Consider the following 26,748-nt stretch of genomic DNA (forward strand, 5'->3'; position numbering starts at 1 on the left):
AGTTGTATACTGTCTGTACAGTATGTACAGTATGTATGTATGCATGCACGGTACTGTATGTAATGTATACAGATCTGTGGATGGATGGATGGATGGATGGGTTAGAATAGGATAGTTGTGGACAGATGAAAATGTACGTTGGTGAGGTGATTGGTACAGATGGATTGTTGTGTTGTTGGGGGAATTGATGTTGTGGATAATAAAACCCACAAAACATCCAAAACTTGATTATAGTAATAAGTAGTATACATGCAGGACCTGTATACTACCTATTACTATTACGGAATCACCTATATCTAATCTACCTGTATTACAGGTAGATCATGTCTATAGATGAATCCGATGAGGCAATCTGATCTGTTGAAATAGCTATCTACCCATCTATTTGGTAGATCATATAGATGATTCTGATGAGGCAATCTGATCAGTTGAAATAGCTATCTACCCATGCTTCAAACGATCATGACAGCACACCTAAAGCCCATTCATTTTACCCATAGAGATTTCAGAAGATATTTATATTAATTATTTTAAGCCTGGAACCAAGCCATTCAGGCTCCTGGTGGTGAATCATGACCATAAAACATTTGATTATGTGTGGGGGGGGGGGGGGGGGGGAACAATATTAGAAAACCACAAAACAAACGTTATTTGTTAGTATATCATATTTTTATTTGTATTAATTTTCTCCACAAAATCAAATGTTATATGGTCACTCCTTCTACTCCACTATTTGTTGCAGCGTTGTGACTTTTTCTCTCTCTCCAGATTGTCTTACCAGCCAGTTTTGTCCTGATATCACTGGTCTTCACCCTGGTCGTCCCTCCTTTTGGAGAGTATCCCAGTCTGACGCTGAGCCCCTGGATGTATGGGAAGCAGTTCACCTTTGTCAGGTCAGTCTTCACTGATGCCAGAACATGTGACTTTAACCCATTCTGAACGGGCACCCATTTTGGTGTCAGCATCATGTTATGCTTTAGCTATTTAAAAATAGCAGATCTACAAGCTCATATCGCGCCACCGAGTGGCGCGATACGAGCTTGTAGGTCTGCTATTTTTTGAAAAATCGAAGAGCGACTGACATTTTTTAGAATCTGATCTCAGGTCAGAATGGGTTCATCAGACCAGTGTGTGTCCGGCGGAAACCTCGTGTGAATCTGATCTCAGGTCAGAATGGGTTAAATCAAGTACCTTTTACAATATACAGTAGCTACACTACTTAAGAAAAATGCATAGATTAGAAACCGCAAACCGCATCACAAATGAAAGAAACTGAAGAGCGGCACACTTGCGCGACATATTGTGGAAATAGTATTACATTATGAATTAGACTCACTTCACATTTGTATTATTTCACATATGAATTATGAATGAATTCACACCTGGCACACACAATGGATTAACCCAGAGTGACTACATTAATTTAGGCATTCTGTTAAACATAAATCAATGCAGAGTTTGTTCAATCTGTTCTCTCCATGCAGTAACGAGCGGCCCTTTGACATTACCATGAAACGTTTCACAGAGCGCATGCTCAACAGGCCAGGTCTGGGCACACGCTGCATGCAGGGAGAGCCTCTGGGGTGAGTTCAGTTTGTTTGTTCACCTAAAATAATTTACAGACACCATTTGTACCTACAGTACTACCCAGTCAGGGTTACAGACCCATAAGGCCGGGTCCATTCATATTTACAGTAGTCATGTACATACATACATACATACATAAATGCATAGATAGATACACACCCCATTGCACCACGCCAATTGGAACTAGTGAAAGTGTGTATTCTGCATGTACATGCTGAGAGCCAACCCCTGCATGAAAACCCCCTTTCCCAGAATGCCCTGTGGCAACAGCACCCAGGAGTGGGAGTACCCGGATGTCTCTTTCGTGTTCGGCAACATCATGCGGAGCCCAGAGTTGCATCCGCAAAACCCCTCCCCTTCCTGCCTGTGCAGCACCAATGAGAAGCTGACAATGATGCCCGTCTGTCCAATGGGAGCCGGGGGACTTCCCCCTCGCCAGCGGGTGGAAGCCACGGGAGACGTCATGCTGGATCTGACGGACAGGAACATCTCAGACTACCTGGTGAAAACCTACCCCAGCCTCATCAGGGCCAGGTAGGAAGTAGAAAGCATAGAATGATACAGGAACTGGTAACCGGAAATACCCCGCGCATACTTGGCATGTTTCAGTGTGTTTGTGACTCCCACCTTTTTTGTTGTTTGTTTGTGACATGGACACTTTCAGGCCTCAAAGTGGCATTAAAAATCATATATGGGCAACGCTCGACACGGCAACTCGCTCACTTTATCTCGCTCGGTGGTGTCCATGTGGCTCAAGTTTGCTTGAGACGGCGGGCCTCCGTCACAGTCTAGTCCATAGAGTAATATATTTAGGTTTAATTCGCAGTCGTACGTAGGTGAGGTTATAAGCACAAGCCGTGGAGGATTTAAAATGTTGCCACAATTTGTGTTTGTCTACCACCCCATGAAAAAGATCACACCCGTGTGAAGTGAGGGGCACTCTTGTCGTCGTACACATCCAATAAAAAATTTATATACTTCTTCTACATTAATTAATTTGTCAACTTATGTTATTATCTTTTAACCATGATGATGCAATGTTTAAAAAAACTCATGTTTACACCATGATCATGTAAGATGACAACTCAATTTATGTGATATAAGCCCGAGCTGAATTAAAACACTGTGTGTTTAGAAAAGCTGATTTGCTCGTCCACATATGACGTAAATTCTCCATTCATCATTGTCAATGGCATTTAATGTTTGTGTTAGGACAAAATAGCAGATTTGCTCGTCTACATATGGCATAAATTCTCCTTTCATTGTCAATGGCAAATGTAACACGAGGACAAAAATATGTATATAGGAGGGGCTAGCGCCCCTCAACAATGTCTATTCCCCCAGGCATGACGTCATGCAATAGTTGGTGCACTGCTCACTTCACACAAGTTTATAATTTAGTTATTATGCCAACTAGTTCCTCTCTGTAATGATATGCTTAGGAAGAACGCGGAATAAAGATCATTCATTGTTGACTAGTCCTGAGTGTCAGACGTCAGCTCATTACAGGGCTCGATATATATTCTATAATTATGAACATTAATATTATTCTCTCCTTTTGAAAAGTGTTCAGCATGCCCCGTTATGCTATAATTGTTCAGTTCCTTCTATACGAAAAAGAGAGATGTAATGATATGCTTAGGTATTCCAGGCCACTAGGTGGCACTGTTGTCTATGAGAATACACTGCTGGATACTTGGAGGAAGAACGCGGAATAAAGATCATTCATTGTTGACTAGTCCTGAGTGTCAGACGTCAGCTCATTACACTCTCCTCCCCACACACATTTCTGTATTGTCACTGCTGTTGTATGTATCCTACTGACCTACTGAGTTACAGAGTTACCTGCCAGTGAGGAGCCCCCACTGGGAGCACATATAGAGCCTATATACGTCCTATTACTTCCGTTTGATATAGGTGCTGCCCCAGCCCGTAGGATTATGTGCAATTATCAATTATCACCCTTCCTGTCCGGCTTCTCTCCCCGAACATGGGCCAATTAAGTTCGTACAGACACAAATCCTCGGACTCCGTGGTGGTGGGCAGCTACTTTACCACTGTGCCACCCGAGTGTTCAAGGGGTCAGACGCTTGGGGTCACGGGGGAACATGGAGGTCTGGCGGACGTTGTGGAGGCCAAGGTACAACATGCATACTCTTTCCAGGCCGATGCCACCACCGCCATGTGGATGCGTGCCGTAGCGGAAGGAATCAATGTAGCTCTTGATTTTCTCAAGATCAATCTTGTGATGCTCCGCACTACGAGTCAGCAACTGAGCGTCGTGGATTCTCTGCGATCCGGAAAGAATCTCCTCTCCCCGCATGAACATGTCAAATGAGTTGGAGTATTTGTGGTATTTGGGGTCAGGCATTGTGTAGAAAGGTCTCACAGCCCGGGGGTACTTGTCTAGCACAAAGAAGTCAGTGCTATACAGATCCTTGACAAGGCGACCGAGCAGCTTTTCATTAGGAGTGCTTAGGTCTTCCTCGTCTTCTATCTTCACACCGGCCTGACGGAGCATGACCAGGGCATCCGTGTAGTTCAGCATCAGCGGGACTTCCCAGAACTCGAACGGTTCGCTGGGAAACTGCTTGTTTACCGTCTGGATTTCTGACTGGAAGTTGGCTCGGAGGCCCTTGAAAATCTGGACCATGGTGTCATAGATGGAGTCGATGACCTCGTGGTAGTGGTAGTTGAAGGCCATCTCGATATCCAGGCCCACGAATTCTGTCAGGTGACGGTGGGTGTTGGAATTCTCTGCCCTGAAAACTGGTCCCACGCAGAAGACCTTGTCGAAGTCACCGCAGATGCCCATCTGCTTGTAGAACTGGGGAGACTGGGCCAGGTAGGCAGTGGTATTGAAGTACGACACAGGGAACGAGGTTGCCCCGCCTTCACTGGCAGCTGGGGTTAATTTGGGAGTCTGGATCTCCACAAAGCCCTTGTTGTTGAGGATCTCTCTGAAGAGTTTGCACACTCCTGACTGCAGGCGGAAGATGGCCTGGCTGGTTGTCGTCCTGAGGTCGATCACCCTGTTGTCCAGCCTGGTGTCCTGAGTGACGGTGGCTTTGCGATTCTCGTCCCCCTCCGCTCCCTCCGGTCTCACAGCATCGTCCAGCTGCAGGGGCAGGCGCAGCTCAGCCTGGCTGATGACGAACAACCTCTCGATGTGCATCTCCACGTCCTGCTGGCTGCAGCTCTTCACCGGCGGGTCCACCTTTCTCAAAACTGCCTCCACGTCCACGATACTCTCTTTGGTGATGTCAGCGGCAAACCTGACCATGTGCTTGCTGACACGCTCTCCCACGGCGACCAGTGCCTGCACGCTGAATCCCTGCTGACGCAGGACCAAGAAACACTGCTTCCCTTTGGCACGGCTGGTGGTGATTCTGGCACGCACCCACATCGGCGGCTTGTCTGCTCTCCCTGCCGTCAGTTCCTGGATACGCACCAATGCTCTTTCCACTTTTTTTAGGGACTGGCACATTGGTGACACGCCATACCTATCCTTGGCAAAGTCATCGTCCTGTGTGCTTTGGTTAGAAGGCAGCTTGGCCTGTTCCTCACCCATCTTTTGGGCTTTCTCCTCTTTCTTCTGCTGTTTCTTCAGGGCTTTCTTTGACTGGGCCTGCTCCTCCATCACTGGCCCTTGGACTTCTTCCTCAGTCAAATGTCTTGAGATTTCCTGTTTATCAAAACACCATTAAAGAATGGGACTGGTTATCTATTGTGGTTATCCTAGAGATCAGAGATCTTGTAGCTGTGTCAGCAACCCTTTATGTTTTGCTGGATGCTTGTGTCATCGTCCCAGTCAGAACTGCATGTCTTTATATAGGGTCGGCTGAAGCTTGTCTCGATGATGATGAGTCGTCTATATCCATATATGTAGTTCTGTATTAGCATGATCGGATATGTCGGATATCTCCATATTTTAAGATAGTGAAAAAAGCCTTAAAGGGATAGTTCAGATTTTTTTTACTTAAAGGGCCACTTCACCCCTTTTGCAACCAGATCTTATTTTAATGATGTTTGGGAGACAAGAAACACTTTCCTGAGGTTTTTCTGGGGGTAATTTGTGTTTTTAGATATTTCAGTACTTTAAATATCACTTAAAGTAAGTGATATTTCATGGGTTCCATGACGCCATGTCATGGACACTGGGCTCACTTCCTTCCTGGACTACAATTCCCATAATGCTTTGGTCCACTGCTCCTCCTTGTGGATAGGGGGAGGGCGGTCTAAAGCCAAATTCTCCTCCTTAGCCCTGCCCCCAGCCAGGAGGAGAGAATTTGATGCGAGGACAGAGTGGTGGAGTGGATTTGCCTCTAGAATCAGAATGTACTACGATGTCATTTCAAAGCGACGGTACATTCCACGATCACTTATGACGTGTATCAATTCAATTCAAAGGGCTTTATTGGGAAAACATACGTACAATGTGTCACACAGCTGGATCACTGGAACCCAGAGCTGTGGATGAGAGAGTGCAGTACAGAATAGACAATTCATCAATGAAATGTGTATGGCCACATCGTGGCCAGGTAGGCCATGGCAAGGTAATGTGCAAGGCTATTTATTCCTGAAATAGTGAATAAGCGCCAGGATGCGCAAACTTATATATATTATATGACTGTGAAGGGAATTCCTGACCTGCCCGCAGCCCACGTTCCTTTTTGTGTAAATCACCCCCTCCTCCTCCAGCAAAATAGTAACGCTGCTTTGCAAATAACACTATAACAGGAATTAGGTAGTCTCTCTGACTTACATATTCAGTTCAGTCCACATATGCATTTTTGTTACCGTCATTCATAGCAGTCTGTGCATTCAGGCATGCACAGAGATACAGTAACTAGCTTTTGCAAGGCAGATGAAGTGTGCATAATAGCCTATTTTATATAGCCTATGCTTACAGTAAATCACACAACGCAATAAAGCCAGTGGCTTGTTGTGGTCCTTTCACTTTCACATAGGCTATAGATAGGCTACTTTATCATTCTGAAGCTCTATTAATTCAGCAAAAATGTGTCTTCAACAAACGGCAACACCGGAACTACTTAATATTCACCAAAACCAGAGCAGAACTCCCACCACGGGACTTGGGCAATCAATTAATACAGTTGCAACCACAATATTAATGGCAAGTATTTCATACAAGTTAAAAAATTGTACACTATCCCTTTAATATACAGCCACGTACCATATCAAGAAGGCTTGAACAGTTTACATCGGGCCCTTCCAGCCACCCCAATGAAAGTGTACCGCTACCCCCAGATTTCCTGGGGAAATCTGTACAATATGAAGAAGGCTTGAACAGTATACATTGGCCCTTCCGGCCACCCCATTGAAAGCAAAGCCCAGATGGGTTGGAGTCAGCCACCCTGTACAGATTCAGTTTGCGGTAGACCCTCTGGTCTCTGGTCTGGCTTCAAGGCCTGATATTGAGATTGTGGAGTACAGAGGTAACAGTTAGGACATCTCTTCTTCAGACCACACCTCTTTGATTGGTGTTTGCCTCCACAGTGCCAGCACCAGTATCCCTCCATGATCTAGAACTGTTTTTGAGTGGTGGATAGTTGCTTGAAGTTGATGCAACCAGCGAGATGGTGTCCACTGTTACTGCAATATGGGCAATACAGCTTTCTTTCCCACATGCATGGCTGGAGCTCCATATGTAGCTCCAGGTCAGTTCAGGTGAGCCTAGCAACCTAAACGCAATGAGCAACAATGGGCTCAATAAGCCAAAACAAACCTGGACCAGATGTCCCACACACTCAAGTAGTTTGTTAGGTACAGACAAAGGCTCAGTGCAGGGGGGACACTGGTTGGCCAGACGAGTTGACAAGACCCAAAAACCAAGTACGTTGAAAATATCCTGAGAGCGTATGAAACACTGACCTGACCCTTCGGGACGTGACGATACAGATCCAAATGATGCTATTGTGTGGATCAGGTGTGGAGCTGTGTTGTGTGAGTTATTGGCGCTGTGTGACCATCTTCTGTGCGACTATTTGTCACATTGTGTGAACTCAAATGTGGACGTCAAATATTATATCGTCGTTGTCAGGTGTAAATCTTGTATGTCCAGAAAGTGTATATTTTTTGTGAAAATAGCAGATCTACAAGTTCACACCGCCTCAAGGCGTTGAATAATGAAGAATATAATGTTGGATGCATTGATTGGTTGATTTGTATGTCATATTGACTAATAATTCTATTTAATCTGGCTAACTAATTTCTTTGCTTTTCATTTCCAGTTTGAAGAGCAAATACTGGGTGAATGAACAAAGGTAAATGATAATACACTGGAGAATGTCTCCCTCTGGTGGATATATTACATTATTGCCATGAGCATGTATAAGTGCAGTATTTGTGTTGTTGGCTTTCATGTGCTTTTCTCTGTCCAGATATGGAGGCCTGTCGGTGGGAGGACAGCTCCCCATCCTGGACGTAGAGCCCAGAAACCTCCAGGAGGTGTTTGGTCAGCTGGGCCAGATGCTGAACATCACTGGGGTTTGTGGCCATAAATTATCTTCATCCTTGAATAGAATAAACCCTTTAGTTGTTTTGTTGTTAGTGTTACTAGAACAGAATGGCATACACCAAGTCAGGTAATAATGATTATAGGACTGCAGCTAATCTCCTTCTTTAATCGATTCATCTGTTGATTATTTTATGTTGATGATCTGTATGTAATTAAAATTGACAATATAATGATAGTAAAATAAGGTAATAAAGTAGAACATTATTCACTTTTTGTTGTATTCTATATATTAGAATTTTTTACATGATACATCACTAATCCTGTTATTTCATTACTGGAATTTATTTGAAAACATTTACTGTTCGATCGATTAACGGTTGCACCCCTAAACGGCTCTTTTTCAGGGTCCCTATTCCAAGTATGCATTGCGAGAGATTGGACCATTTCTAAGATACATGGAAAGTGAATTCAATATAAAGGTAAAGGCAGTGGTGGAAAGTAACCAAGTACACATTTGAAGTACATTTACTTTACTTCAATTCCCTGTACTTTTACTTCTACTTAACTACATCTCAGAGGCAAATATTGTACTTTTTTACTCCACTACAATTATTTGAAAACTTTAGTTTGCTTCGTGACACATTGTGAACTTGTAGATCTGCTATTTTCAAAAGATTTGTATACATTTTGAAAATGTTTTGGGGGGCGGAAGCGGTCTTGTTATCCAAGCGAAATTGAACCGCCTGGCGGATAATGAGTTGGCGTGGACTGCTGTGATTCTCTTCATACACATACATACTTATGAATGAACAATATCCACCTCTCTGCAGCAGTACATGTCACTGTGATGCTATTGGAATTGACTTTTAACACATTTCTTCACATGAAATAAATGGACAACAAGGATTTTTAACGAACACACCCTTCTCTATGGCCTCTGGCACTTTTTGACTCAAACCCAGTTCAATTAAATGATTTGATCAACGATTTGCGTGCTGTGAGCTCTTCCATCTGCTAACGTCGTTGTCCCACTTAGACACTCCCACTTGGACACTTTCCAGCCGGGCTCATTCATTCCAATATAAATATGGATTTTAGACTGGTTCATTTTTGGAACCAGACCTTCGAAATCTATTCCAAATCCGTCAACAATTAAGGCCTGCCATATGCACTGGAAAAATATGTGCATGACATTTCTTGTTTAAAAGAGAGGTTTGTCTAACACATGTTATGCTTAGCTGTGATTGGACCATAGCAGTTTGGGGAGGGGCTTAGTTATAGGTTAATTCATACAGTCCGTCTGGGCACACTTTAGCGGACAGCCGCGGACAGAAGAAGCTGTCTTTTACGTAATTTCCGAGTTTTTAGACAGCTGGTGGATGGAAAAGAAGCTCCACCTCCGCGGCTGACTGCCGCGACGGACAGATTCCCGGAAACGCTCTTCTCCGAGGCAGTCAGCCACGGAGGTGGAGCTTCTTTTCCATCCACCAGCTGTCTAAAAACTCGGAAATTACGTAAAAGACAGCTTCTTCTGTCCACGGCTGTCCGCTAAGGTGTGCCCAGACGGACTGTGGAGTCAGTACTGCTTTATGTGGCTGAGAGTCATGAACCCTCACAGTACAACAGAAAATGGCCCTGGATGGACCACATCAGAAATGTGGTCGTCTTCTAGGGGACAATAGCCAAAGTCAAAAAGATAAAGATGAGGCTGGCAGGGCAGCTGCACTGTAGAGCTCAACACTAGCTAGTTAGTTAGATAGGAGAGTCTGGAGGGCAGCGATTCAGGAGTCCTGAGTTGATGTTGGCTAGACCACACTCTTGATCACATCATCATTCAGGTTGATGCCTTCATTTTGGATCTATGAATGTACTCATCATGACACAAAATGTTAAATATAATCACAAAAATGTGCAGATCTACAAGCTCACAGAGCACTGCATCAAGCTTGTAGATCTGCTATTATCTTTTGGGCCTGGACTGTAGCTAAAAGTATGGCTACCACTGCCATACCATATGTGGGTAATATGGATTTTTAGATATTTTGGTTCATGACCAAAACCTGTCATGAAAATGTGGTCTCAATTCCTTCCTGGACTACAAAGTCACAGTTCCATGCAGCCTCCCCCACCTCCACAAGGAGGGGAAGTGTAGTAAAGCATTATTGGTATTGTATGAATTCAGCAATCCAGTCAAACCCTAGTTAAACACACAGACTACATAATTTTTCTGGACATAGGGTCCAAATTTCAAATTGTACAACTGTTGTCTATACTACAAATACTATTAACATTGAGTGACTGCAGTTTCTTCCAACGTCTGTTTAAGTCAGGTTGGGCCACTCCAAGTTAACGTACTGTCTGCATGTGAGAATTCCTCACATTCATAGTTCATACCAAAAGAAATAGTGCATTGCGGCTCACTTTCCCTCAGCAAGGTTAAAAGTGTGCCAACTCCTATTTGCATGAACCTGCATGCTCCGCTTTCTCTGCAGGTGTGGTACAATAACAAAGGCTGGCACGCCATGGTGGCATTCATGAACGTGGCCAACAATGCCATCCTGCGGGCCTTCCTGCCCCGCAGCGCCAACCCTGTGGAGTACGGCATCACCGCCATCAACCACCCGCTCAATCTCACCAAAGAGCAGCTCTCAGAGGTCACAGTGTGAGTGCTTTGTGCTTTTTGGAATGGTAATATATCCCAGAGAGAGAGCATTCAGAGTTAACATTTCACTGGTGTCAGGGTTCTGTTCTGCATAGAAAAACACACTGGCTTGCTTTTTACAGTTATTTTCTATTTTATGAAATCTCACCTGAAATTGCTGCAGGGCTCTTTCCCTACAGTCCCCTCATATTGGAAAATGTGGACATTTCAAGGGCTAGTTTTCTATTCATAGAATAGCTTATTACTACATTTTAATTTGGAAGTTTGAACGTTTAGACGTCCCGGGAATATCATAATTACAACCTATATTTTCTCAGCCTATATACCTGTATAGTGTAGTAGGTCAGAACACATCAAACATGAGCTCTCACAAGCTCATTTCTAGAACTAACACTAATCCTCTGAGCTTGCGTGTTCCTTGCGTGTTCAGAAAAGAGCTGGTGCGTTACACTACAATGATTTGTGAGCCTGTAGATTGTCTCTTTTCGATACATGACGCAGTGCGCAACCAAGTATAAAATCAGGCATTAATTAGCAGAATGAATGGCACATATTGCTAACCTGCAATACAATACGTAAATATATTTACCCCAAATTTCTGCTGGCTCCCTCTTTGTTGCCTTTTGCTATCTAGTATACAGTGTAAAAAGTTATAATTATTTGTACTCCTTTTTCTGTCTCAAACTAACTGTTCCTCTCTCTCCCATAGTCTGAAGACCTCGGTGGATGCAGTGGTGGCCATCTGTGTCATCTTCGCCATGTCCTTCATCCCAGCCAGCTTCGTCCTCTACCTCATCCAGGAGAGAGTGACCAAAGCCAAACATCTGCAATTCGTCAGCGGGGTCAGTCCCCTGGTGTACTGGGTGGCCAACTTCTTCTGGGACATGGTAAGATAATTAAGCAGGCTGCACGATCAGTTCAATCAAATCATTGAAATGTAGTACATTCTTCTGGAGGTCAGAAGAATGTACATTTTAATTGCTTCATACTGACTTTTAATTTAACGGGTTATTTATCCTATTTTGTTTTGACATGGAATATCACATACTGTGCTTTAATAATTTTAATTAAAACTAATTCTGAAGAGAATTCACGTCAGAATATTTGAGTATTATAGTTTTAAGAGAGTTCTGTGGGCGAATTCACAATTACATCAGACCTTTCAAGAACATAACTATGTGAATGTACTATATACAGTACTAATAAATGCAAATAAGATTCCAGACTTTAAGCTCTTTCATTTTCATTTCATGGCTCAGTTAATAATGTACGGTACAATGAATTAAATGTTTAACTGTTGACCTTCTCCCATAGATTAACTACTCTCTCAGCGCTGCCATGGTGGTGGGTATTTTTGTAGCTTTCGACAAAAAGTGTTATACATCACCCACCAACCTGCCTGCCCTGATAGCACTGCTCTTATTGTACGGGTAAGATTGAAAAACTACTGTTTTACTCCTCTTGGCTCTTATTTCATTAGAATAATGTTTTTAAACTCTCAGTGTTACACGGAGGGTTTTGCAGTGTAGCACATGATAACTATGGGGACAACGCTAGAATATCTTCTGTTGTGAAATGCTATTTTTTCTGTTCAGTTGAGTTTTGGTTGACCTGGCCACTGTTTCTCCTGCCTGTGGACAGGTGGTCAGTGACACCCATGATGTATCCCATGTCCTACATGTTCGACATCCCCAGCACGGCATACGTCTCTCTGTCCTGCATCAACCTGTTCATAGGCATCAACAGCAGTGCTCTCACCTTCATCCTGGAGCTGTTTGAAAACAACCAGGTAAGACTCAAGAGACAGTGGAAACACCTCTGAGGCATTTGCAGAACAACAATATGGATACTTTCCCAGAGTAAAGTTGGGTAAATCGTCACCATTACATTTTGTGCAGCTTTAAAAACCCTGGAGTGAAACCCGAAATCTACAGGTATGAATGTTTTAACCGTCTGCAATCATTGTGTGTGTGTGTGTGTGTGTGTGTGTGTGTGTGTGTGTGTGTGTGTGTGTGTGTGTGTGTGTGTGTGTGTGTGTGTGTGTGTGTGTGTGTGTGTGTGTGTGTGTGTGTGTGTGTGTGTGTGTGTGTGTGTGTGTGTGTGTGTGTGTGTGTGTGTGTGTGTGTGTGTGTGTGTGTGTGTGTGTCACTGAGCAGCCTTTGCTGGTGTTTAATAAGTGGTTGAAGAGAGGCCTCCTGGTCTTCCCTCACTTCTGCCTGGGGCGAGGTCTCATAGACCTGGCTATGAACCAGGCTGTCACCGATGTCTACGCAAGGTTCGGTAAGCGCTGTCGGGATACTTACACTTCATTGCATCATTACCATAACTATTCCTGGCTGGGGGAAAAAATATAAAACACCCAATCCTTTATCTTGAGCTTGGTTGCCCTTTTATTTTCTAAAATGAATTATAATGTATGGAATTCTAATTGTTCATTCATCAACTGTGTTGATGTAGCTATAATCCGCGGTAATTAATGACACAGCTGAGTTTTAATCTGAATCAGAAACTTTCATTACAAACAAATGCACAAGAATCTGAGTTGTAATCATGGTTCAACAGCACTATAGCCCACATTCTTGGAATAATAATCACAGTAGACACCAGTATAACTTATACTGGTGTCTACTGTGATTATTATTCCAAGAATGTGGGCTATAGTGTATACTGTATAAGTGCAGGGAGCAACAAGGTAGCTCAGGAAAAGGATAGTGAAAGAATAAATGAATAATAAGTAGTGGTTTGTAACAGTTATACCCACTGAAAGTTTTTAAGAGATATTGAATGTTACATTTCGGTGGGTTTTCTTTCTCAAAAATGGATGGAAAGTGTATTTGTGTTGGACATTAACTCATAAATTGCAATAGACCTTCTATATCATGCCATATTGACTTAAATAGATATTTTTAGGTGTCAATGATATTCATTTAAGGTTGTGTTCCATTAAGGTCAAATAGTCAGGATCGTGCTATTGCTCACTGGAAAGGCTGCACTAAATGGACTTAATTTGTCTCATTGGTAACACTTGTGAAGGAAAGTAACATTACATAACTATAACTATGTCAGTATAGAAGAATTGCACGAAGAGCCCTGTAGTTGCGCTCTCATTATTGCCGCTTAAGTTGACACCGCAGTTATGATGCCGCTGTCTAGGCTGTCATGAAAAGTGTCCATTAAGTTCATGCTCCAACCTTGTATTGGTGTACACAGTACACAATGCAGAAAATGAGTCTCCTCAGTATCCAGCCGCATAAATGGTGTAGCATTTTTTTTCTTTCTGAGAAATAATCACGTTCAATAATCACCAAGTTGTGGGCAGCATATTTTACAGCCAACATATTTGTGTGTGTCCAGGTGAGCACCAAACGATGGATCCGTTCCGATGGGACTTTCTGGGGAAGAATGTGGCCTTCATGGCCGTGGAGGGCTTTGTCTATTTTGCCTTGAATCTTCTCATCCAGTACCGCTTCTTCCTGGACCAGTGGTGAGGGCCCAGATCATTGATAAAATACCTGTATGGTCTGGTCAACACACTCATTGAATTGTTTTATTTTTATTTGTTTAGATTCAGCGTGCCGGAGGCAGGCGAAAATTCTAATAGCCTACAATCACACCAGACTTTAGCCTCTTTTTTTGCAGTCTACAAAACAGAACAGAGCAGCTTGCAGCGCCTTCTGTCTTCATGTTGCCAGGCAACCAGCTGCACACCTGTCCCCCTCACTTTAGGGCTCTGTGTAGTAGAACAATCTCTTTGCCTGTTTTCTTACCTACTGTTTTTTTAAAGTGACAAAGTCATACAGCTATGGGTTGTTCAAAGCCATTGACTCTCCGTTCTTCTCCATTTTGGACAGAAAAAGTAAAAAAAAAAAATGCACTTCAACTCTTAACGAGCTTACACTTAAGACGGAGGGTGGAGGTTGGAGGTGAGATTTATTGCAGATGAATTGATTACAGTATGGAGCTGGGATTGAGTGAATGGACAAAGAAGTGACTGACAGTATGATACAGAATGATAACAGAATGATGACAGTATGAGGAGGAGACAGTGGAGGAGCTTTGGCGTGGGCCCCCTGGGGACGGACCAGAGCCTCGGTTCGGATCCTGCCTGGCGGAGGCAGGGGGGGCTCTTGAGCCTGCCCCCCTGGGGCCGACCTGGTGGAGCCTGCTGCTGGGCGGTCGTCGGGGAGGTGGCGGGTACCTGAACGGAAGCACAGATGAGCGAAGGGAAGTGAGGACCGTTTATAAAGGGGTGCGGACAAGGTAACGCAGATCTGATTGGAGCAGACGGATGATGGAGCATTACAGCTCTAAGTTGAACTAACGTTAACAACTAAAACTTCAACTCTTAACGAGCTTACACTTAAGACGGAGGGTGGAGGTTGGAGGTGAGATTTATTGCAGATGAATTGATTACAGTATGGAGCTGGGATTGAGTGAATGGACAAAGAAGTGACTGACAGTATGATACAGAATGATAACAGAATGATGACAGTATGAGGAGGAGACAGTGGAGGAGCTTTGGCGTGGGCCCCCTGGGGACGGACCAGAGCCTCGGTTCGGATCCTGCCTGGCGGAGGCAGGGGGGGCTCTTGAGCCTGCCCCCCAAAAGGAATTAAATAGTGCGCGCCTGGAGGAATGGTGCAAACGTCTGGAGGAAGGAGTAAATTAAGGTTTACCTGGAAGGGACTATACAAACGATGTTGGAGAGATTCCCTCGACGAGCCGGGGCCTTTAGCGAGAAGGGATCCGTGGGAGAGTCAGGAAGGCCCCGCGCCATTGGAGCCTCACGACGGCTGGTGCCGCCGACATGGGAGCCTTTGCGGAAGGGGCTTGTGGGAGAATGGTTAGTAGGTATGGTTGGTAGGCGAACAGCCCGATGGTTAGCGAGCCTCTGGATGGTTGGCCGGAAATCGTTTGCCGGCGGAGTCTGTTTGGGATGAGAGTAAGGTTGGTTAGCATGGCATGAATGAAATGTGAATGGAATGATTGTTTAGCAGGCGTCCTCTCGACAGAGGGCAGTGAGTGAGAATTTGATTAGCAGGCGTCCTCTCGACAGAGGGCAGTGAGTGAGAATTTGATTCGCCTGGCGGGACAGGGAGACTCCCGACGGAGGAGGCCTGCGTGGCCGGAGGACGGGTCGACCGTCGTTTTGGAGGAAGTGAGTGGGCGTCCTGGAGAGGGAGAACATGTTTAGAAGTGGGCAGAGGAGGAGGTACCCGCCACCCGACACATCCACCAGTCAATGTAGGTACCGCGCTGGAAGACACCATGGACTTCTGGGCATCGAGCACGGAGGCGGAGGAAGGTCTGACGTAGGAGGAGAAGGCGGAGGACGACCAGTGGCCCGAGGCTTGCAGGATCAGGACGGAGACGCCGCTGGCAGCAGCGGTGGTGGCGGCTCCGATTCTCAGGGAGTGGCTGGAGTATAGCGGTCAGGAGGGAGACCACATCTTAGGAGCAGCGAGCGGAGATGGGAGGCGAACTCTCTACGACGACCTCAGACGAGCCCTCCAACGACGACTCCGGTCATCTCGGTCCTTCGTACATCTGGCCAGCTCCTTTGTGCTTCCGCACCGGTATCTTTCTTTAGTGCGTCTGCCTAGGAAGGTGTGGGACGTCCTCTCGATCGACGCCCAGCGTTGGTTCCCGCGGTGCGGCCTTGGCCGGGAGTTCTCGATGGCGGTGGCAGTGACCAGCTAGTCTCCTCACTGCTATCTTCTCTGTTATACTTGGTAATGGCCCGTACGGATGCTCGTTGGTGATGTGCTCATCCTGGTTGATGTCAAGTACCACGGAGACATCCTGGTGCAGCACCCGTCCAGGGATTTCCGTGGGGCGGAAGTGTCCGGCATTCACGGCCGAGGAGGAGGACGGTCTCCGCAGTAGCAGGGAAGAAACTGGTCTTAACGTGGAGGGGGAGGAGCACGGAGGAGAGGTACCTGACCACGGTGCCGGACTAGTAGACGCCATGGATCTCTGGGCATCGAGCGAAAACTGGGCGTCGTGATGTTTGACGAACGCGGCAGACCCGAGGGGAAAGGTTTGACGAACATAGGTTCTTGGGCTATGGCTGACGCAGTGGACGTGGAACCGAAATTATTAATAGTGATATGGCCGACTGCGGGAAACTATTCCGCTTGGAATTCCCCCCCAAAACTGAAGTGGGAGCGTAGCACGGTGGCCTGAGCTCTCCGAGCAACGGAGGCTGTGAATAGGTTATGGCTTAATCCATTTAGGCCTAAGGCGGATTCTAAAAACGCCTCTGAATCCTGACCTAAGGTTTCTGAAAAACTTCAAATATTTATAAAGCAGCATCGAAATTTTACATTTGAATACTGTACGTACTGTATGGGTTCCCGGCCTGAGGGGGTAAGATACCGATAGGGGTTCCCGCCCGGAAATGGGTTGAGGTGAGTGGTTTGAGACGTTGAGTGGGTGGTTACCTATGAGTTTAGACATTACGGCGCAGTTGAGACGTTGCGGTGCGTGGCTGTCGAGCTTAGCTGGTGCAGTGCATGGCTGCCAGAGAGTTTAGCTGTTGCAGTGCGTGGCTGCCGACTGAGTTTAGCTGTTGCAGTGCATGGCTGCCGACTGAGTTTAGCTGTCGCGGTGCGTGGCTGCCGGCTGGGTTTGGCTGCTGCAGTGCGTGGCTGCTGATGGGATTAGGCTGCGTTGGATGGCTGACGAGTTCGCTCGGTGGGGGTCCGTGTTGAGGCCTAGCCGGGAACCTGGCCTTCCAGGCATGCGTGAACAGTGCTCGTTTCCCTGATGATCGCCGAGCAGGTAGCTGGACAGGAGGGGCACAAGCATGGAGTTAGTATGGTCGGACCGACGTGGCAGTTGGAGTGAGAGTAGAATATTAAGACTTAATTGACGGGAGAAACAATGCAGTTGACGGGTGAGTAACAGAGAAAATCTTAATTAGGTACGGCTCGGTGAGCACGGTCTCGCCATCGAGAAGGTCGACATAGGCGGACCTGAATCCTGAGAGAAGACAGACTATGCGCCCACTGCGCGTGAATGAAGTGGAAAGCGAGCTACGCTTTCTAACCATGTGTTGAACCGAGACATCAGAGACACATACTTCCCACGGATTACAACTGGAGATTGAGAACGTGACCCGTGGCGAAAAACTCCCATATCTGATGGGCGAGGTACGACAATGTGCAAACGCGGCAGCAGATTTGAGATTTGCTGTGAAAGGAGAGGAATACCAGATGGAACACGGCCGCCCTGAAGACAAGCCATTTGTGTGTTTGCACTATACCTGCGTCGAGTTAGCGTGACTGACGCGTGCTCAAGTTAACTAGGTGGTGAAAGGTCAAGTGAACGAGCGGTGCCGGCATGAACATTAAATGCCGTGAATGATAGGAACAGAGTGGCGTAAAGAGGGACAATATGGCAAGCATTTTCCCTTCATTGACAATGTAATAATGGAGCGTTCTTGAGGGTCTAACGTCGATCAGGGGGTTAGACATGGAATGAAAACCCGGGAATAAACCACGCAAAATGTGACTTATTGAGCTGATAGTGGGAGCTCCGACCTGTAAAGCTCACGGCTTGTAGATCAGCTATTTGAACGTGTTCACACTGACACACGCCTCTCTTTTCTCTCTTCTTCTCCTCTTTTTTCTTTGTTTCTTTTCCTCCTCCTTCTCTTTTTTCTCTTTCTCCCTTTCTCTCTTCTCTCTTTTTCTTTTTCCTACGATTACGCTCAACATCTCATCACGATCCACATGATTGAAGAAAGAATCTGGAGCACTAGTAGATTGCCAGGGCATGAATGAATGGGGCACCGAGTTGCCATGTTGGAGGAGACAAGCGCCAGGTCCGCAAAAACAAGTCACGAAAACTAACTTGAATCATTATGAAAACGATCCGACAGCGTCAGATAATTTACCAACATGTAACACTGAGGGTGCTTCGAATGAACCGTGGGTTTAAACAACGGCGTCCACCTGGTAAGTGATTAAATAAAACAAGCCTGAGACGCTTATAATGAGCGGACGTGGCAACCTGACGGCACCGGACATGCTCAGAGTAGTCTAGGAGTCTAAGATACGATAGTGGTGACGCTAGTGTAGCGCCGGCCGCAGCTAGAAGAAAATGCAGGCTTTAGACTCTCTTTATAAGGATAGATGACGAGGAGTTTATCATTGGAACGCCACCGGTCGCTCCGTTTATTATTATTCCATCCAACAGCTCATCACAGCCAACACTGGCGCATCACAACACTGCGTCATCAAAGCACGCCAGCCTTCAGGCAAAAGCAAACGATCCTCGAGCCTACACTAGTGTTGACTCTCGTGGCAACAATGGAATGCGGAAGTGCTCGTTCTATCTCGGGGGAAAGTTCCGCCAAGGAACGAAAAGTTTGGAACTAGACAAAGCGTGTCGCCACTCTACACTGTGGACGAACTAAAACGCCGTGTATGATTTTAGACCTGCAGCCTGATCTATGCTACGTTCACAGGATGACCAGTAGCTTACTGCCGTGAAAGCAACGTTTAATGCATGATCGCCCAGACGCCACCTGAAGCAGTGCGAGACTGGTGGCATGAGGCATTAGCAGCAGTATACACTATACAGCATAAGCAGCCTTGTAACGGCAACGCACGACATACAAAGCACTGAGCAGCAGCAAGCAAGCAGGGTAAAAAGTGGCTAGTGCGGAGGCAGCATCGGAACGGAATCGAAATTAGGCTGTTAGCAGTTACGTTTGTTTTGAAGGTTGAACCATTCAGGTGGATAAATAGCAGTGACGAGCAATTAGAATGATACTGTATCTGATGGAGGCATGCAGGGCCTGGGACGCTGGCGAAACACCCGACGGTGTGTCCTGGGATGAAAGCTGCGGCCGTGGAGGAGTTTGTTGACTCTTGAACTTGGATGGAAATGACGAATGAAGAAGGTGAGCTGTGAGCTCTCGAACGTGTCTGTGTGCTACCTGAACGGAAGCACAGATGAGCGAAGGGAAGTGAGGACCGTTTATAAAGGGGTGCGGACAAGGTAACGCAGATCTGATTGGAGCAGACGGATGATGGAGCATTACAGCTCTAAGTTGAACTAACGTTAACAACTAAAACTTTGCTTAAGTAAAAGTATCAATACTGCAATGTAGAAATACTAATACTAAGTAAAAGTCAGGAATTCTAAATTTACCTGAGTGAATGTACAAAAGTATTGGCATAAAAGTGTACTTAAAGTACAAAAAGTAGAAAGTACTCAATCAATCAATCAATCAATCAATCAAAGTACTTTCAATCTGTATATGCACTCTAGCAGTGATGTAAATAGGTTTTCCATGTAATCAGTCCCGGGATGCAGGATGGTCTCAGGGACAATTTATGAGTCCCACTTCAATGTAAGAGTCATATTTCATGGTTACCCAATGTGCTTATATTCATGTAGAAAACAGGAGAATAAATGATTATTACTAAAGCTAGCAAAATAAACTAGAAAAAGTGCCCTTCCGGGCACAGGTCTCCACCAGGTTATCCACAGATCTGTGCAGTTAGAGGTAAAAACACTTTTGGGCCAGTTATAGCGCCACCTTGAGGCTGAGTTGAAATTGTTCATGTGGCATTTCGTCCTCGGCCTAGTGGGAATGTGCGTGCACAATTTCAGGGAAATCACGCGATGTGTTCATGATTTGCAGCATTTTGTTTGAAACTGAGCACTCCTGTGAACTTTGGAAGCCAATCTTAACCAATCAGGATGGAGTCTGAGAAATCTGAAAGACCCGTTTCGTTGAATGGCTCTAGAGAGACTGTGTACTAATTTGCGTGATGTTTGGACAAAATCTGTAGGTGTACTGTGAAAAAACTTGTTTTGCACAAAGCGGCCTCCTGGTGGCGCTATAACAGGCCGTTCTGGAAAGTTTGGGGCAGAGGTTCATGGTTGGCATCCAGGGAGTGTGTGTGCAAAATTTGGCATCGACCGGGTTAACGGTGGCTGAGATTAGCTGGTCACGGACGGACGGACACACGGACACACGGACACACGGACGGACGGACGGAGTGCAAAACATACTCTCCCCATGCCTTCGGCTGGTGGAGACAATGAAAAACAGTACAGTAGTACAGTAGTGCATCCCGTGGATGCAGAGGCCGTTGTTTTATTCCGTCCCTTAACTATAAACTGCGTTTTTGGATGCAAAATGCACCCTATTTTAATCACTGCTGTAGTGTGTCAGCTGGCACTGCATGTATGCATTCATCAGAGTACTGTATGTGGGCTATCTTTCACTGCATGTATGCATTCATCAGAGTACTGTATGTGGGCTATCTTTCACTGCATGTATGCATTGATCAGAGTACTGTATGTGGGCTATCTTTACACTGCATGTATGCATTCATCAGAGTACTGTATGTGGGCTATCTTTCAGGTTCTCAAACGCCCCTGGAGGTGACATAGAAGATGAAGACGATGACGTGAAAGCAGAGAGGGAGAGGATCTACAAGGAGGAAGAGGAAGAGGACAACTCGGATATCCTAATGATCAAAGACCTCTCCAAGGTAGTAACACCATTTTCTGTTGCTAATCGCATGTTACCTGAATGGTGCTGTGTAGCATGTACCTTTACTTGCAGTCTTTGTGGAAAAAGCTTAAAGACCTTTCAGTTGTACAGTTTGTAGCAAAAGCTTGTAAAGTAAAAATGTAGGCATTTAGCAGACGCTCTTAATCTCGAGCGACAAATAAAACAGTGGAATCTAAGACCCACACAGAAGAAAACCCTTTACCTGTACTTTTGGTGGTAAAAGCACTGGTGGAAAAAAAATGACACGATGGGAACTATGCACAAAATGTTTCACCTACTTTCTTTTACCTGTAAAACTGATGACAATAAAGCTGCATGATTCTGAAGGATCTTTACTTGTTTGCCTCCCTAATTGAATTTGGACCTGGGAACTCTGGTTGGAGAATCAAGGAAACCAGACAAATCTGCCATTGCAAAAAAAAGATGTTATCATTCCGGCCATACCAGGCTAGCAGAATCCGTGTCCTATATTTTTAACTGACCTCTGAAAGATATTTGTACAAATTATTATCACAACACGGGTGAATTACACTTCACCCAGTGGTGTGAGGATAACCATCTTCACATTCTGCAAGACAAAGCAAATAATCGTCAATAACGGATTGAATAATCGACAACTTGAAATACCTATTGACCACATCCAAAGTCACCAAAGGCTATCAGTCATCATCATCAAGCGCAAATAACTCTATATTGCTCCACATATCCTCTTACAGTTGTAACCAACACTGCTGCCAGGATAATTGGTCTTCCCACAACCCCACGGCACCAAACAACAAAGCCATTGCAAGCGTTGCAATTTCAGTAGCACGGCACATCACACACCCACTCAATCACCACCTTGCCCCACTTAATGCCCTGCTCCAGGCCTGATACCTGCACCATATCCGCCTTAAATTACAGGCGTCGCTGAGTGTGTACTGCTGCCTGTCATTTTGTATCGCTGTTACTGTGTGTTGGTTGGATGCATTGCTGTTGTTGGACAGGTGCTGTGGAAAGGAAGTTCCCATTGTGGGACAATAAAATCTAAAGTCTATGCACAGTACACTCTGAGTACAGTACCCCCAAAATTGGATTACTGTATGAATAAAGAAATGTGGATTTGGCCACATACCCACACTTGTGCCAGGGACCTGCTTAAGACAAGTACCCAATCTACGCATTGCTTATTTGCTAATAGCCGGAAAAAATAAATGGAGATTAGGTGTTTGAACCATTTTGCTTGGGGACCCCGGACCCTCCTCCAGGAGGGGGGGTTCCCAGACCTCACTTTGGGAACCAGTGCTGTGTACACACCACATAGATCACATTGTTATTTACCTGTTCTATTCTTTTCTGTTTTAACTCCTTCCCTACAATTTTATTAGAATTATATTACTTATATTAATTACCGTATATTACAATTACGGGTATAGTACAGTTACTGTTATTATAGTTTTTCAGATGGCCAAGCACTTTGTTTGTTGAGACTGAGAGGACTGTGCAAGTAAAGTTTCTTGTTTTGATGCCTCTCCTCTCCTCTGCACAGACGTACATGGGCAGGAAGAGGGCAGCGGTGGACCGGATTTGTGTGGGAGTCCCAGCCGGAGAGGTAAACACTGACTAATCCACCACTCCCCATTCAGTCACATGCAAATAGGAGTTTATTTGATGCTTAACATTTGCATATTTCCGCCGAGTAGTGTTGTGAGCTCATTCGGTGGAGTGTGATATTAGAGAGCTGTCCGTCCGTGTCCACCCACACTGACAATCAATATACTGTATGCACCAAGAGTTCAAGAGCAGATGCAGAACGTTATTGTTTTTATTCAACTCTGAGAGGGTGCAAAATGTAAGCACATTCCATTCCATTTGCACCCTCTCAGAGTTACACAATGGATAAATGAACAGTGAGGATTTTACACTGTTTCACAGATACACTGACTGTAAGTAATGAAGCTGTACTGTATGAGTTGTAGTGCCATTAGGCAAGGCTACTGCACAATTTCATGTTCTCTGCATCTGCATTAGCTCTTCACCACATTCATCTAATTATGCATACTGGAATATTGGTGATGCTAATGACCCGTATAAGCCACTTATGCCCTTCGGTGACATGCTGGCTGTTAATGCGGAACGCTGTGTACATACAAAATCGTGTATTACCTCTAACTAGACCGGCTGTAGAGCACCAAGTCGGTAACGATGGAAGTTGAAGATCCATGCATGCAGTGTTGTTTTTGGCAGCAATTTTATTTTAGTTTTAGTCTCGAATAGTTTTCATTTAGTTTGTCACCTGGAAGGTTATAGTGTTAGTCTATTTTTAGTAGAGTAAGGGCTCCATTAAGCAGTTCAAATAATATTACTAATCATATTACAGTTTTATGAGCTGGGGGCGTGTGGTATGTCATATTGCAATTTTGGGCATGTTAAGAAGCGCTTTCGACACCCCGTGGATTGCGCAAAACGGCCTTGAATTAGTCATGGGTGTGTTTAAGGAGTGTTTGAGACGTACCCATTCAACATGTCCGTACTATTCTCTTTGCCAGTCAGCTGATACGGAATACGGAATGCGCACTTTGGGGATCGTGGTATTTCATTTCTTCAGGCTGGCACCATAGAAGACATGACATGACTTGGTCACATTTGGGTTAATTATTCCTATTGCACTGCATGCTGTCACCTTTATGCCTCAAAATAATTTGTTTCTATTGAAAAACACCAGTAAAATAACGTTTATTATATTTTATTTCATTCAAGTCATGATGAAGGAATGAGTTGAATGCTGCTGCTTAATGCTGTGCCTGTGGCCTCGATGGTATATGGTCTTCGCTCTTAGCATTTTATTGAAGAAGACTTGAATCGGGTGTGATACAGCATATGAAAGCAAACTTCCCACGGATTATGGAGATGTTTTTATTTATTTTTAAGGTTGAGAAATGAAAGAATTATGCCGTTTCTAATCTCAACATTTTACAAAAAAAAGACGCAAAAAGAGGCTGTTGCCATGTCTCATAGAAACAAGTAAATAGGTCTATAAAAATAAGCGCATATAACAGGGGTCTGTAACCCATTTTAAATGAAGTGCCATGTTTTTATTTTCTAGATAGTGAGTCTGCCATATCCAGATACATTTTAATGACACCACATTAAAATAAAAAAACATATTTTGATTGTCCACAAATATAAAGTTCTTCCTTCTTTTTAAATATGTTCTTGCACATTGTTATAATGATCATTATATATATATCCCCCTGCAGTCAGAGTTAATAGTTTTAATGAATGTGATGCATTGTGAGCTGGTATAGATCTGCTATTTTCAAAAGTAATCTTGGAAATTCTTAATTTAATTTTTGGATTAGCCGTCCTTAGTTGGGCAAATGCATTCATCTGGGGATCCTTGACATGGGAATGTGCTGTGTGAGGATCACTGGTTTAAACAACATTAGGAGAAAAGCCCAAATAACCACTTTAGAAACAAGAAAAGCAACCACAACTAGTAGGCTACAACTACCAATATTTACAAGCAACTTTACAGAAAAAGAAGCCGCTTATAATAAACAGACTTGGCAACACTCCAGCAGCCTCCCAGAGCCGCTCAAGTGTAAAATCAAACAGTGCTTTTCGCGTTTATGAGGTGGTCAGACCCACGTCTAATCGTTATGCGCTGAGTGTTTTTAAGTCAAGGGGCTTAATAGCAAATTGCGCAAAGCGAAAATAATTAACATATGGACACTCCCACAATGCTAAAATATTCAGGAACGCCATATGTGTGTGCGTTCAACACGGGCCGATATGCCTTTCATAATACGATTGTGCGCAGAGCGAGGCCAATTTATGTATTACCCCATTGTAAAACGGATCTTCAAAATGGCACCCTAAATATCATAAGATTTAGTCGACTAAATCTACAGTTGATTTAGTCAAACAAAATGTATTTTGGCGGGCCTTGATGCCGTCGTAATGACAGTTTTTTTCACTTGCTGTTGTGGGCTTGTAGATCTGCTATTTTCAGCATGCAGTGTAAAATGCAGTGTAAAATGACTTATAATGGATCTATTGTCCACTATAGTCCCTTCCTAACATTTTAGTCTAGTTTTTATTTGTTGACGAAATCGTCAGTATATTTAGTCTTAGTTTTAGTCCCTATAGCTTAGTTTTCATGTAGTTTCCATTTAGTTTTCGTCAGTGGAAAAAGGTAGGTCGACGAAAACAACACTGGATCCATGCCCCACCCGGCTATGCAATACCCGTTGTACCCGTGTCAGAGTACCCATTCCACCAATCTGTCTGTGTCCCTTTTATGCCCATATATGGAGATTTCTGTAGGTGTCTCTTTGTGTACCTTTATATGGAGTTCACATGGCGAGACATGGCCAAAGCATTTCCGGGGGTCCCCAGCCAAAAACGTTTACCCCTGCATTTATAGATAGATCAATGTGTTCTTTTATGTTCTTTTTAAACACCAGTGCTTTGGTCTGCTGGGAGTGAACGGAGCTGGGAAGACCACTACCTTTAAAATGCTCACTGGGGATACAGATGTCAGCTCTGGGGAGGCTACTGTGGCTGGGTACAGGTAAGAAAAAACATCATGGAGCTTTTTAGTTTTTAGTTTTCGTGACCCACAAATTCTTTTTTTTTGGGGGGGTGGGGGGGTCCCCAGATGATTAGCTTAACACATTGCCCACACAACACTTTCAAAATAGTGACCCAGAGTGCCCAATGTTATTTTTGTCATTTCTTTAAAAAAATTATAAAAATCACAAAAAATACGTCCACAGACGTCCTACATTTTAATTACAAATTGGCCAAATTGTCAAATATTACATCAGAAAGAAATTTTGTTTCATGCTCCATTGAAATAATAGAGCTTCATTGCACCAAAGCAAATTTCACCCACTGTTTGACACATGTAAACCTGTGATGTGGCAATAAAGCTGATTCTGAGGTTACACGAGGATCTGGGATCATTTAGCCAATGAGATTGTGTGACCTCAAACTCAGAGTTCAGAGTTTATAGAAATGGTTACCGGCGCTGGAGCCTGGACCTCCAGTATTAGAGTAAGTTCATTAAATTGTTTGTCTCCCAGTATTCTGGACGAGATTCTGGACGTGCACCAGAACATGGGGTACTGCCCTCAGTTTGACGCCATCGACGAGCTCCTGACTGGCCGCGAGCATCTGTACCTGTACGCACGTCTCAGAGGAGTGCCTGAGTCAGAGATCGCCAGAGTGAGTACCGTATATCTCTGATTTCATCCTTTTGCCAGGAATTAAACTAGCGTCAAAAGTATAATTTATCCTGTTTGACCAATGACCTTTCAGACTGCATGAACAACACCAACTTCAATTCAACGGGGAGGTCTGCCCATTGCCATTTGAAAAGTTTCAATTCCACTTTGTTCCCTCAGAATAGAGTCATGTCAGTCTCTAAACCAGGGGTCTTCAACATGTTTCAAGCCAAGGACCCCTTTGCTGAAAGAGATGAAGCAGGGACCC

General features: G+C 44.5%; 2 protein-coding genes across 2 annotated transcripts in view; one reads left to right on the top strand and one right to left on the bottom strand.

Annotated features, from left to right (window-relative positions):
* Positions 1–26,748, top strand: part of abca4b (ATP-binding cassette, sub-family A (ABC1), member 4b) — a gene marked incomplete at both ends in the record, with an annotated part of 98,007 nt that overhangs the window by 62,615 nt on the left and 8,644 nt on the right. The window contains 16 exons of the mRNA XM_083782637.1: positions 769–893; positions 1,485–1,583; positions 1,840–2,121; positions 7,842–7,874; positions 7,992–8,097; positions 8,473–8,547; positions 10,561–10,730; positions 11,440–11,617; positions 12,045–12,160; positions 12,372–12,519; positions 12,887–13,010; positions 14,085–14,214; positions 21,118–21,247; positions 22,799–22,861; positions 25,719–25,825; positions 26,340–26,481. Of these exons, the coding sequence (XP_083638763.1) occupies positions 769–893; positions 1,485–1,583; positions 1,840–2,121; positions 7,842–7,874; positions 7,992–8,097; positions 8,473–8,547; positions 10,561–10,730; positions 11,440–11,617; positions 12,045–12,160; positions 12,372–12,519; positions 12,887–13,010; positions 14,085–14,214; positions 21,118–21,247; positions 22,799–22,861; positions 25,719–25,825; positions 26,340–26,481 (2,028 nt within the window). The remainder of the gene's footprint in view (positions 1–768; positions 894–1,484; positions 1,584–1,839; positions 2,122–7,841; positions 7,875–7,991; positions 8,098–8,472; positions 8,548–10,560; positions 10,731–11,439; positions 11,618–12,044; positions 12,161–12,371; positions 12,520–12,886; positions 13,011–14,084; positions 14,215–21,117; positions 21,248–22,798; positions 22,862–25,718; positions 25,826–26,339; positions 26,482–26,748) is intronic.
* Positions 3,662–4,870, bottom strand: LOC310870037 (aspartate--tRNA ligase, cytoplasmic-like; the record flags this gene model as incomplete). The annotated part of the gene is made up of 1 exon (XM_083781058.1): positions 3,662–4,870. The coding sequence occupies one exon, from the start codon at positions 4,868–4,870 to the stop codon at positions 3,662–3,664; it is 1,209 nt and encodes a 402-aa protein (XP_083637184.1).

This window comes from Protomyctophum parallelum, assembly GCF_964188405.1.
Source record: "Protomyctophum parallelum genome assembly, chromosome: 14".
Lineage (NCBI taxonomy): Eukaryota > Metazoa > Chordata > Actinopteri > Myctophiformes > Myctophidae > Protomyctophum > Protomyctophum parallelum.